The sequence below is a fragment of the Monodelphis domestica genome, chromosome 3 (genome assembly GCF_027887165.1).
Source record: "Monodelphis domestica isolate mMonDom1 chromosome 3, mMonDom1.pri, whole genome shotgun sequence".
NCBI classification, from domain to species: Eukaryota; Metazoa; Chordata; class Mammalia; order Didelphimorphia; family Didelphidae; genus Monodelphis; species Monodelphis domestica.
The window spans coordinates 205,086,565-205,100,563 of record NC_077229.1 but is presented as its reverse complement, the minus strand read 5'-3'; the positions used below and the strand labels follow the sequence as shown (position 1 = coordinate 205,100,563).

The window sequence follows — 13,999 nt, the reverse complement described above, 5'->3', positions numbered from 1 at the left end:
ATCCCTTGTTTGTAAATGTTGGTTACATAGCCTCTATTTTCTTTCCTGGGCTTTTGCTCATTAAATCAGCACCTTTCAGTTTTAATCTCTTCTTATCTTTTGGCTTCTCTCAGCCTACATTGTTCAGTTATGCCCTATTCTTAAACACACACTCAGTTTTAAAGCCTTCAGTTAGGTTTAGGATCCAAAGTTCGGAACAAGGAAGCTGAGAGCACAAGACAGTCATTAGAGAGTAGAGCAAGCTAGCTTTATTGAGGGGAAACTCTCACAGTAGAGTGGTGGTCAGGGTACTGAAGACAGGTTTGAATTCTTGGTAGAACTGATCACATCCTAACAGGTAAAATCCAGTGGCTTCTTATCTGAGCCAAGCAGGACCAGACATTTTGAGGAGGGTAATAAGGACTTTGCAAACCTTACATCACTTATCTATACACATATATACATAAGTATATGTCTGTATACATACACATGATTAATTCAAAGCAATTCATGAAAGCATTGTGCACATATAATATATAGATGCACAATTATCTTTGTTTCATGGTTACTTTGAATTCATCCCACAGCTATGAGCCTACTGCTAAAACTTTCTCCACACTAAGCTAGCTGCTCCTTGCATCACAGCACAATCCATTGCTGGGCCTACATATGAAACCTTTTCAAAATGATAGAATGTACCAGAGACTATGCTTCTGGTACTGCGTTTGAAAACCCAGGGTTACCTTTGTGTCACAAAGAAGCACTGGCACAGACCAAGGGGTCCTGTGGTTTTATTAAGATATACAATATTAAAAATCACAACAAGTACATTATATATTCCACCTTAATTTTTGTGTGTGAACTTGGATAAATCATCTTAATCTCTCACTATCTTCAGATATAAAATGAGGGTCTTAGGGTAGATCCTGACTATCAAGATACGGAAGGCTTAATTTAATTAAATATTTTTGCCTAATAGGTTTTAACTGCCTGCCCACCACTACCATTACTGTCCTGTGTTATGCTAGCCAGTGTGGATCAATTAGTGATTGAAGTTGATAATGTGGACCATACACTTAGATTTCTTATTACATGGTCCCCCACTGAGGACCCTATATTAATTGATCTCTAAGGTCCATTCCAATAGGGTATACTGCACTTGACCATGGGCAAGTCATCTGGAACTAAGCCTCCAAGGTTCTTACCTGTAAAGTGTGGATGATGCCTTCCTTACTTTCCACACAGAGTAACTGTGATGTATGAGGTAACAAAACCTCAATGAAATGGAATGATGTGCCATATAAACATCATCTACAACAAAATTTGGATCCTCCCAGTTATTTACATGTGAATCCAGGTTGCTACTCTCCTTTTACATGCAAATGGATGCCTAATTCATTGATGGAAATTCAGAGAATCAAGGAAGACAAAATATATTAGAAGATTCACTAGTAAATAATAAAGTATCATTTGATAAATCATAAACTAGAGTTTGTTGATTAATGTAGTAGTTGTCTTTAGACTGGTCTATATGCAGTTTGGGGGGGGAAACTACCAAGAATTATCAATGCTAGGGTTAGCTAATCACTAGTGTTAACTGATAAAGCTAATTAGACTAAAAGCAACTTTCAGATAATTCCAGGATCAAGAACTGAGCTTTTAAATTATTCCAGGGCTAATGAATAAACTCAATGTTTAAGGATTAACCTTAAGGATTTTAAGACATCTACATTATTTAGTTGCTTTCCATTTTTATTTATTTTATGTAAAGTCAGTTTAAAATAAAACAGTTGAAACATGATGATAAAGACAAACCACAAAAGCATCAGGTACAATATCTAACAGTTATCATTTTTGAACACTGAAGAGGCAAAATAACCACTTATACACATTCTTCAATATCTCCAAAAGATATATCTTTGTACAAAAAAAGTACTATAATAACACGAGTCTAATTCAATGTAAACCTAACATCAAGCAGCAAGGTGACGATGTTTTGTAGCACATCACACAGTATTTACTGTAAGTAGCCACAGCAGCAGTATTTGGTGAATGAGCTGCATAGAATTAAGCTTTGTGGATAAATGTTAAACATTCACCATAAAATAAAAGTCAGCAAGTGCCTGTTAGCAGATTTTTTAAAACTCTCTACTAATAGTTTTAAAAAAGAAATAGACTCCTTATGCTTTCTAGGTTCAAAACCATAATTTATCTAATCACTGAAAGCAGTCAATACCCAGACCCAATATTTTGTCTAGAATCCACAGGAAAAATCTATTCCAATACCTGCTTTGTATGGTATGTATTGTGATTGCTGTTCACTTTATTAAGAGACAACTTCAAGTAAGGAAATATTTGAAGTCTAGCAAACAAAAACCTAAAGTTACATTCACTAAATGGGGTATGACACTAAGGCATAATTTTTAAGACAAATGCCACTTTTTAAAGATTACATCATTGATTTAAATGATTTGTGTTTTAAGATTTTTCTTTTGTTAAAAATCAAAAGATGAGCTATGTTTCACATTTTACAAAATGTCTTTTGGTAAAAATGTCAAAATGTTCAAAAAGCACAGTATGTTCTTCAGAACTCAAGACTTCAAGAAGTTCGACACTTTTACTAAGACAGGAACCTTGACATGTTTTTGTGAACTTATATAGCAGTTCATTACAGATCAGTGTCATAAGACGCTTGCTAAATATCTCTGAGCTGGTTCTCCCTCATATTCTTGTAATGCATTTATATCTTCATCATCAAATTTCATTAGAAAGATTTCAGATTCTAAGAACACTAGCATTAGCTTACTATAAAGATCAAAAGCATCATTTAACAGTGTTATTCAAAGGATTAGTGTTATTGGCATCTAGTTATAGTACTGCAACTGATTTGGCTAATCTTCATTCAAATAACTACCTAATCTACAAAGCTACATATATTCTCTTAGGCAGAAGAAAGAGAAATATTTGGGAATGGTGTCAAGGATGGACAACAAAGTTCTAGTTCTGAAGTACAGAATTACTCTCCATAGTACTGTATGTTTGATTAAAATAATTATTTAGTTCTAGAATCAGCATTTGTTTTCTCATAAAAGTGAAGTTTGGTTCAAGGTCACCATCATGCTAAGCATACAAGAATTCAAATAATGAAGAAATGTTTTATGATTTACATATTTTACAGCCCCAAAGTTTTTGAATCTCAAAAAAGACTATGAGCTATTCTTACTAATCTTCTTAAAAGACTAGAAAATACAGTAAAGGAGTTGCATTATTCAGATAATAAAGAATTGCCAACTGAATTAGAAAGTGGAAGTTAATACTCCATAATGGATTTGCCATCTTTCTATTCTATTTAAGAAAATGGCTAGAAATGTTTCTGAATGCTAAAAATATAATAAGAAAGTGTGGCACTTCCTTTAAAAATGGATAGCCCTACCTAAAAAGGGTTGTTTATCATAAGAAAAACTAGAAAAACTTAAACTACACAAAGTGAACTAAAAAAATGTGGGAATCAAACATAATGCCAATATCAGTGATTCCCTTTCCATAAAATTATACTGATGAACTAGATATTAACTAAGGATAAATCTCCTAATAACACAGTTGCCCAAAAGTTGAACAGTAGCCTTGGAAGGTAGTAAGGCCAAATTCTATGTCTTAATGAGTGAAGCAAAAATTGGAATATCAGTGCTTTTGTGGGTTCCTTCCTTCCAATCCAATATAAAAAAAGGTTAAGTACAAAATTTCCTGAAAACTATAACCCTGAAAAAACAAACTATAATTAATATAGTACAAATGTCAGAACATAGTACCCTTCCTTTCTACCCTTAATCTCTTCCCTCTCAAAAAATACCTGTTGTGGAAGCAATTACATTGGAATGATCATTCTTCTACACCTTTCAGGGAAGAGTCTAGACATTCATTCTACAATAATACTGGCAGGAAAGGATGGTGACTAGCTATTTAGTGTTTCTCAGCTAAGTATGGTCAGCATAGGTTCTAATACAGAATATAGTTATTAAAATTTTATAGTTAAACTATAACTATAAAATTTAAAATTTAAATTTTTTTCTCAGAACCAATATTTAAATGATCATTTTTATTGTTTCTCTTGTTCTTTATACAAGCCACCCCACAAATTCAAGATTAATGATTTATGTTTACCTGTTTAGAAACAATGCTTTGACACAGGTAACTAAAAAGTAAAAAAATCAACTAAAGAATTATCTTAAAAAAGCAAGCAAAAGACAGATTGTCCCAAAACATAAATGTAAATACTTCCCCCAAAATTGATGGGAGAGGTGTTGGGGGGGAGGGTATGGTCTTTGGATCAATCTTCTTTCATAATTCCTGAAAAGCCACAATACAGAGTTTAAATCAGTTACACTGACAAAAACTTGTGTGCAATAGGAATAATTTAGGAAATAGTAACTGCACCATTAAACAAATATACCACCATCATGGAACATGAACTTCCAAAAATGATTACACAGTACTAGAAAAGATTATAGTGGGGTATAACCCAGTTTTGTAAAAATTTAAAATAATTAGTTCTAGAAGAACAACAAAAAAAAGACATTTGATAACAAATATATAATATTAAAAATAGACACCATATGGGGGTGGAGATGTAATTAGTACTTAAACAAGGCAAATAACAATTGAGGAAAATTGAATGGTGAAGATAATTAACTCATAAACCTTTTTATCTCTGGCAAATCCAATCTCTGAAGTTCTCCTAAGACAAATATAGAAGTCTAGCAATGGTCATTTTATATTTATTCAGGTTTTAACCCTATCATTCTCTATTCCCTTTCTCTCTCAAAACAAAAAAATCTTTGTGGCCACCTAACTGTATTTTTTTTTTAGAGATGGACTACTATCTCCACAGCTAATAAATTTAGCATGAAGTACTTCCCATCTAAAAAAAGTAACAAAACCTCACTCTTTCTTAACGCTGAAATCTAAGAAATATCTTCCAGGGGATTATGGGTTCCTGGACAAATCACATAGAAGCAAATATATTTTTAAAAAGAAAAATCATTTATCAACAATAAAGGGTTGAACTAATACTAATCATTTCTGTGCTGTAAGGAAAAAGAGGTACATGAACTACTTTATATCTTTTACATTTACCATAGTCAAACCAGAAGGAAATAAATCAAAGAACTAGGAAGAGGTACACATGGCTACTTTTTTAAGATGGAAAAACTTGCAATGGTCTAGTTTGGTTTTTATTCCCTTTATTTCTATATGGCTTTCATGCAAACCTCTTCTAAATGCCTAAAGTAGTTATGCATTTAAAATCCAAGAATACAAATTCTTTAGTCAGAATCTCAATAAATCCTAAAACCACTGAGTCACACAAGCAACCACCTGTTATCATTTCTTAAGGATAAATGCCCTGAGGTGCTGCTATGTTAGGTGGAGATTTCTTCTACAGGTGGCCGCCGATGCCAAACGGTTTTGGTTCGGATCCTCTGTGGAGTGGGTGGAGACTCCTGCTCAGCTTCAGACTCTGAAGGCTCATTATCTCCCTGTTGGGATCCTGTGTCTCCTATTAGCTCTCTGAGGAACTTGAATTTGGACAAAAACAGATGCCAAACGACATACCAACCTGCAGAAATAAAAATGTTTTAAAAATTATTTCATGAAATACAGTAAATCCAGAATAGAATGGTTTTTGAAATTATTAGAGAATGAAATTTCCTTTTAACTTCAAATGAGTAAGTTACATTTTTAAAAAATATAAAAAACAATGAAAGATTAAAAAGTTGTGAGTACATATTAAATTTTTTAAAAGCATGATGTTAGAAATAAATTCCCAACCATCCTACCCCACCCTAAGGTTCACTGTAAGGATATATTGTTTTTAAAATCTTTATACTAAATTTCCAAACTAATTTTGAATTAGAAAAGATTTAAAGAATCCAATTCAACACAGCATAAATCACTTTCTAACTTTACGATTTAAATTTAGGAATATTTAGGGGTTTCTACAGTGAAAATATATATATGTCATATATATTATTTTTAGAAGTTTTTTTGGTCTCATTTGGAATATAATTTGTAAAGCTAAAGAATCTACCTCTGATCTACCTTATAACCCTTAAAATTTTTTTAATTAGTTTATTTATTAATAGAATTTATTTACATGTATCTCGGCTCCTCTCTCTGCTCTCCACATATTAGAAAGCATCATCTGGGAGAAAGATATGTGTATATAAATTGTCTTTTATGGTTCCATTTTTCAGTTCATTCTCTGGAGGTAACTATGTAATTGATTCTTCAAGTATTAAATCTGTGTGTAATGTAATTAGCTGTGTGTAATGTTCTTCTGTACTATTCATTATCCTGTGTGGTAGTTCCTTCAAGTTTCTAAAAAATTAGCTGCTCATCATTTCTTATGGTGCAGTAGTATCCCATCATGATTATATACCACAATTTGTTTAGCCATTCCCCAACTGATGGGCATATCCTTAATTTCCAGTTCTTTGCCACCACAAAGAGAGCAGCTATAAATATTTTGGAACATACTCCCCATTTTTTCATATCCCTTCCGGTATTTATCATTTTGCCCAGGTCATTTTAGCCACTATTGATTGATAGGATATCTCAGAATCGTTTTGGTCTGTTTTCCTCTTTTAGTGATATAGAAAATTTTTTTCATATATCTATATATGGCTTTGATTTCTATACCCAAAAAGTGTCAGCTCATATTTTTATCCATGTGTCAAATGGGGGATGGTTCTTATCAAAGTTCTCTGTATTTTAGATCTAAGACCTCTAATTGAGAGACTATTCATACCTAACCCACCCCACCCCAATTTTTTGCTTTCCTTTTAATCTTGGAAAAATTTATTTGTACAAAAACTTTTCAATTTAATGTTCTCAAAATTATCTATTTTGCATCTTACAATTGCTATCTCTTGCTAATTCTTAAATTCTTCTATTCACAAATCTGATAGATAATATGTTCCCTATCCTTCTAATTTACTATTAATATCTCCTTTTATATCTGGATCATGTATGCATTTTGATCTTAGTGAATGGTGTAAGATATTAGCCTATATGTAGATTCTGCCAAACTACTTTCCAGTTGTCCCAACAATTGTCACCAAATAATGATTTCTTATTCCAAAAACATAAATCTATACTTTGTCAAATATAGGGTGATTACTATAATCTTTTACTACTGTTTGTTGTATGTCTTGCCTTTTTCCACTGATCTACCTTACTGTTTTTCTTAGCCAGTACCAGACAGTTCTGATAATTATTGCTTTATTTGTTTTTTTTTTTAAACCCTTACCTTCCAATACTCTGTATTGGTTCCAAGGCAGAAGAGTGGTAAGGGCTAGACAATGAGGGTTAAGTGACTTGCCCAGGGTCACATAGCTGGTTAGTGTATGAGGCCAGATTTGAACCTAGGACATCCCATTTCTAGACCTGGCTTTCAATCCACTGGGCTACCCAGTTGTCCCCTAATTATTGCTTTATAATACATTTTAAAATCTGGTACTATTAGACCTCTTTCTTTTACATTTTTAAAATTAATTCTTTTGATATTCTTGATATTTTGTTCTTCCAAATGAATTTTATTTTTTCTACCCCAATAAATTAATTTTTTGTTAATTTAAATGATATGGCATTGAATAAATAAGATTAGTTTGGGTAGGATTATCATTTTAATTATATTGGCTCTGCCCATTCACAAACAATTAATATTTCTCCAATTATTTAGATCTGATTTTATTTGTATAAAAAATGTTTGGCAGGTATACTGACAGGTATTTTATTCCATTTGCTGTATCTCTTTCTATCTTTTCTTGCAGGACTTTTTTTTAGTAACAAAATGTTACTGATTTATGTGATTCTATTTTATATACTTCTACTTTGCTAAAATTATTGATATGAATCTCTAGGATTTTCCATATACACCACCATGTCTACAAAAAGAGATAATTTTATTACTTCTTTGCCTATTTTTATTCCTTCATATTCTTTTTCTTCTCTTACTGCTACTACTAGCATTTCTATGTTAAATAATATTGGTAATAATGGGCATCCTTCTTTCACTCCTGCCTGATCTTACTGGGAAGGCTTCTAGCTTATAATTATTATAATAATACCTGCTGGTGACTTTAGGTAGATGCTTCATATGATGTTAAGAAAAAAATCAACTCGTATGTAGGCTTTCCAGTGATTTTTAAAGTCTCCAATTAATTTTTACATTGTGTTTCCATGGCCCCTTATGATATACAATTTTTATTGTATTATGGTCTGAAAAGACTATTGTGAGTAGGATTTTTACTCTTTATTTTTACTGTCTCATCCATTTTCATAGTGTTATGGATTTATAAAAGATTATATACTAAACGTGAGACCCTTCAATGGAAATCACACAATATATCACAGTCCTAAAAAAAACAATCTTATAAAGTGTAAAATTGAGATTTGAACTCTGGACTTCAATCCCCACAAGCCCTTGCTCCACTTCCCCAGAATGCTTTGTAATCTCATGCAATTCTGAGGTGGGCCGAGATCGAGGAAGGATTTAAGCTGAGGGCAAAGGCTTTTGGGGGCTTTTTGGACTTCTGTTTTGGAGCAGAGGTGTCTCTTCCATAATGTAGGTGAGGTCTTGTCTAGGCCTCTGGCCTAGGCACGTTTTCCTTATCCTGTATTTTCTTTAATCCTTAATCCTTAATAAACCTCTAAAAAATATAATACTCCTTGCAGAGAGAAACTAATTTCTACCTGCCTCAGTCTCCCCATATTCCTAAATTTTAACTGTTACATAAGTCCTCTTGGTTGCCTTGAAACTCTAAGAGTACAAAATAAACAAAAGCTCCCAAGAGTTTTTTTTTCCCCCCTTACTGACATTTCTTTGATCTTGTTTACTTGCCAATTTCACACAAAAACCTTGGACACAGTCCAGTGATTAATAGTATTAGTAAGAAATATGAGTAGCATCCAGACTTTCCCCATATATTCTTAAGCACACCTGTGAGGACACTAAAATAAATGGCAATTTTTTATATCCTCGTATTTTTATCAGATACTTTACACCTGCACCTGTTTCATAATTATCTACCAAACAAGGATTAACAGGAATACTATACTATTGAAATGTTAGGCTAAAACATATTATGTAGTGTTATATTCAAAATTATCTTCAAGTTTTCATAATTAATATGAACTAAACCATATTCTAGAGGTAGTTAGATGGCTCGGTGGATAAGAGTGCTAGGCCTGGAAGTCATGAAGCCCTGGGTTCAAATCTAATTTTGGACACTTACTAGCTGTGTGACCCTGGGCAAGTCACTTAACCTTTGTTTTTCATAATCCATAGGAGAAAATCCCATGGACAGTATTGGCTTCATATGGTCCATGGGGTAACAAAGACTCTGACACAAGTGAAAAACAAAAACTATACTCTAAAACAGTACTGTCAAATTCATATAGAAATGGATCCCTTGCATTTGAAAGTCCTTATACTAAATTTCCAAACTAATTTTGAAATTAGCACAGTATAAATAATTTCCTAATTTCATCCCCACTGCTAATTAAATTTAGAAATATTTAAGAGTTTCTTTAGTGAGAGAATATACACAGAGCATATTCAACAAAGTAGGACATCTAAATCTTCAGCAGTTTCATGTGAAATAACTTTTATTATTTTATTATTACAGGTCACATATCGACTTGGGAAACAATACATTAACATTATCATTGTTTTATTATATTTTTATTTTATTAAATATTTCCCAATTACATTTTGATCTAGTAAAAGCTTCATGCCCATACCCCCTAATCTTGCCTGTGTTTAACACTTCTGCTCTAAGTATACTTGGGATTTTTGTAATTTTTTTTTTTAATAAGCCCTTACCTTCTGTCTTAGACTCAATACTGTGTATTGGTTCTAAGGCAGAAGAGCAGTAAGGGCTAGGCAATAGGGGTTAAGTGACTGCCCAGGGTCACACAGCTAGGAAGTGTCTGAGGTCACATTTGAACCTAGGACCTCCCATCTCTGGGCCTGGCTCTCAATCCACTGAGCCACCCAGCCACCCCCAATTTTTGTAATTTTCATAAGCACTCAAAGTTTAGAAATTTTATTTCGATTAAATGCCAACTACCCATCTTCCTTGGAACTCCATATGGACTCCATAGTTCCTAATCTTCAAATAAGTCAATGCAACAATGGCATTACATTCCAAGGCAACAAATAGGTATTTTTCATTTTCACATATGCTTGTGTTCTAACTATATAATTTATTGATATGTAGTCTCCAAGAAATATAACATATATAAGGTTCCCCAAGGCTCTTGTCCAGGGCCCTCTTCGATTATTTGAATTGTTGATCTCATCTCTTTCCATTGATTCCATTATGATCTCCATGCTTATCATTTTCAGTTACTTATTCAGATCTAATCACTCTCCTAACCTCTGTTCTTGCATCTGCAACTGTCTACTAGACATCTCAAATTGGAAGCCTAGTGGACATCTAAAACTCAAACATGTCCAAAGCTGGCCTTATCTTTCCACTCCAAATTCTCTCTGATTCCAAAATGTTATAAATACCATTATCTTCTTAGTTACCCAGAGGTGCAATCCAGGTTACAACTCCTCACTTTCCCTTACTCTGCCCCCATATCCAGTGTGTTGCAAATTCCTGTTGATTTTTACCTCCCATTTTGGGTGCAGGCCCTCCTTAACTCATTTCTGGACAACTACAATACCTTAATGGTTGGTCTTAATGCCACAAATTTCTCCCTACTCCAGCTTCAGTCCATCCTCCACTCAGTTGTCAATTTAATCTTTATAAAACAGAGATTTGACCATGTCACTTACCTCTTAAATAAGCCCTTTTTACAAGCTGGCCTCCTCCTGAACCTTTCCAGTCTTCTTAAATTTCCCTCCTCGTCCCATCCATTCTCCATTAAAGACAGCCTTCTCCCCTATTCCTCAAACAGGATATTCCATCCCCAAACCCTGGAGCATTTTCACTGGCTGTTCCCCATGCATGGAATCTTCTCCCTCCTCAAATCAGTCTCCTGGATTACCTCAAATTCCATCTAAAATCTTCTACAAATAGCGTTTCAATTTGTCCTGAATATATTTTATTTGTATGTAATTGTTTTTCAAGTTATCTTCCTAATCTTTAGACTGAAGTCCTTGAGAGCTGGGACTGTCTTTTGTCTTTTTTTATATCCCCAGTACTGAATACATTCTCTGGCACATAGTAGGAGCTTAAAAATGCTTACTGATTGACTGAAAGATCACAAAATCTACAAAGTTCTGAACTACCATTAAAGGGTTTTTTGGCCTATTGTAATTTTCCTAATGTGCTTTGCTAACTTGGTCCACTGAAAGGCCTTTCCCAAATTCATAGCAAACTAAAAGATAGCCTAGAAGATCCATATATAACACATGGCAGCCCAGATGTTCAGAATATACAAAAGCATTACTTTGTAATAAAGTTCAGGATAAAAGGGAGATTGTGACAGGGATTCTTGTGGACTACTTCCTTCTTCAGGTCTTTGCCCATTTGTTGATCTAGGAGGATTAGGATCAGGTTTCAGGGAAAGAAAAGTTTCTAGGATTAGGATCCAGTCAAAAATTGGACCTTCTCCTTAGCAGGTCTCGGTCAAGAGAGCAGAGCCAACTGACTCTCTCAGGATATTTTTTCCTTTCAGAGTTCCAAACCTTCTCTCTGATATCATTATGCTACTACTTGTTTGGCTTAAGTTTAGAAGCAAGTTATCAGTATTAGCAATAGTGCTTTAAGGCTAATAAATGGTCCTTAATAATACTGTTCTGTGGTATACTACCAGAATCCCTGTTTTAAATAGGCAACTAGGTGGATACTAGCCCATAATCACTAGCTGTAAATGGAACAGATTCCAAACTCAGGTCTCCCCAGTTCCAGATCCAAGTTTTGTTATCTGTTAAATGGGAATAGAACCACATACTTCATAGGGTTACTGAGAGACTCAGTAATTTTATAACATAGATATTACTTTTGTGTGTGTGCGTGCACATGTGAATATGTAGACACATTACAAAACTTAAAAGGACTATATGGTAGCTATGAAGATACAGACCCAGAATAAATAATTTGCCACTTGGTCACAGAGCCAGTAAGTATCAAAACCTGGGCCTCAAATCCACTCTTCCTCCAGTGTCCAAATCTAATATATTCTCCAAAAACTTGGCCCCAAGAATGGGATACTCAAACTCCATTCAATCCAGAAGTAAGAAAAGAATTTTATTTTAAGTAGTAGTTTATGGTGGTATAAATAACCTAAAAGCTGCTGGTAGAATAGTCTGGTGACTAATCAGGTAACCTTAGGGCTGATGGACAAGTCCAGGGGCTAATAGAGTAGCCTCTCTAGAGTTGATAGTATGGAGTAACAGCTCCCCTGTAGAGTGGCAGCTTCTACACCCTGTGGATTAGGTTTTGCATATTTATTGAGATCTGGTAGTGTGATAAAGAATGAATGCTTTACAACAAACTGAGTGGTGCATAAGTCAGAGTGAGTGATTGACAGGAGCATGTGACTACAAGTCACATGGGAGCCTAAGGCTGGAGATTCTATGCCCCAATGGACAGACTTCTCTTCTGAAGGATCTGAGTTGGAGGCTTGGAAAAAACAGGTTTCTGGCTTCTCCTGAGACCAGCTAAAGAGGGAGAAATCTTTTGAATCTGGCTGCTGGCAGCTTCAATAAAGAAAATTGAAGACTTCATGGACCAGTTTAGATACAAACCAACTAAAGATCCTGGCCCATTTGATTGGACTCCTTGTGTGAGATTTGGATATTGGGAAATTTACTGCTTAGCTTAATAAGATAGTTTTAGATAGTTTATAGACATTATATTGTAAGATAACTTGTACAATTTCTACTTACCCCTGTTCCTTCCTACCCTTCCCAACCAATAAATCTGAATTTTTTATATGTTCCCTGTTGTTCATTCCTCACCAAAATCCCTATCATAATAGTAGCTTGGCATCTCTCATTATAAACTCAGGTGGAAATATATTTGGGGTGTTTGTTACTATAGGGAATAAGGAGCATGCACAAGATTGGGGAATTCTTCTAGAACGCCAGAGTCCCCAGTGCAGAAGTTCCATATTCCCTCATTGTCCACCTTGTCATCATTTGTCAACATGGTAGAGGACACTGGAAGACTGCTATAGGTAACTGTTTCTAAGAACAATATGAGTAATTAATAAAAAGATTAAGCACAAAACTGATGCCCAGTATATACTATCACAGATCCACAACACAGAGAGGGTAATTGAACAATATGCAATTCATGCTTAACTAATGCTGAAACTAAGGTTGTGCAGCTGATGTTTAACCAGTGCTAACTAGTGAGAATTGCAAGATTTCAGGGTATGCAGCTCTTGTTCCAATTACTACCTCTTACTGTCCATTATCAACTCATATCACAGAATATATTCAACTAATTACTCTGCTTCTGGAGTTTCCTTCTTTCATCTTGTACATGATTTACACAGTAATTTAAAGACATATAATTCTTCTACATGTCAAAGTTCCATGGTTTTTGTATGGGTACTCCATCTTCTAATTCAGATCACAATTCTTTCACATCTTTGTCTGCTACAAAAAAATCCCCCATGGAGGAGAGCCTCTCTGACCATAGCTTATTTTTCTATCAGATGATCCAACATATCTTATTCCAACTCTATAGGACTTTGATTCTATGAGCAGAATCCACAGGACACGATGCCATGATAAGGCATCAAAATAGGAGAAAAGATTTATATAGGTACTATTAAATATTACTGGTATGTTGCTCCACAATAAGCAAACATTTTTGTTAGAGTTCAGCAAATAATTCATTATCTCATATATGCAAAGGGCAAAATGTTACTGTTTTGGTAAGTCCTCTATTGGAGAATGTCACACCAATTTATCCTCTGTTGTACTAAGACTCCAATCTAGATTGGTCATCCAGAATCATAGCCTCAATTCTTTGCTTATGTTTTGTTTTTAAAT

At 34.2% G+C, this 13,999-nt stretch overlaps 1 protein-coding gene across 1 annotated transcript in view; it reads right to left on the bottom strand.

Moving 5' to 3' along the window:
- Window positions 1–1,713: 1,713 nt before the first annotated feature.
- Window positions 1,714–13,999, bottom strand: part of SMIM13 (small integral membrane protein 13) — a 46,531-nt gene continuing 34,245 nt past the window's right edge. Inside the window, exon 2 of the mRNA XM_007487944.3 lies at window positions 1,714–5,593. Within this exon, the coding sequence (XP_007488006.1) occupies window positions 5,397–5,593 (197 nt within the window). The 3' untranslated portion in view covers window positions 1,714–5,396. The remainder of the gene's footprint in view (window positions 5,594–13,999) is intronic.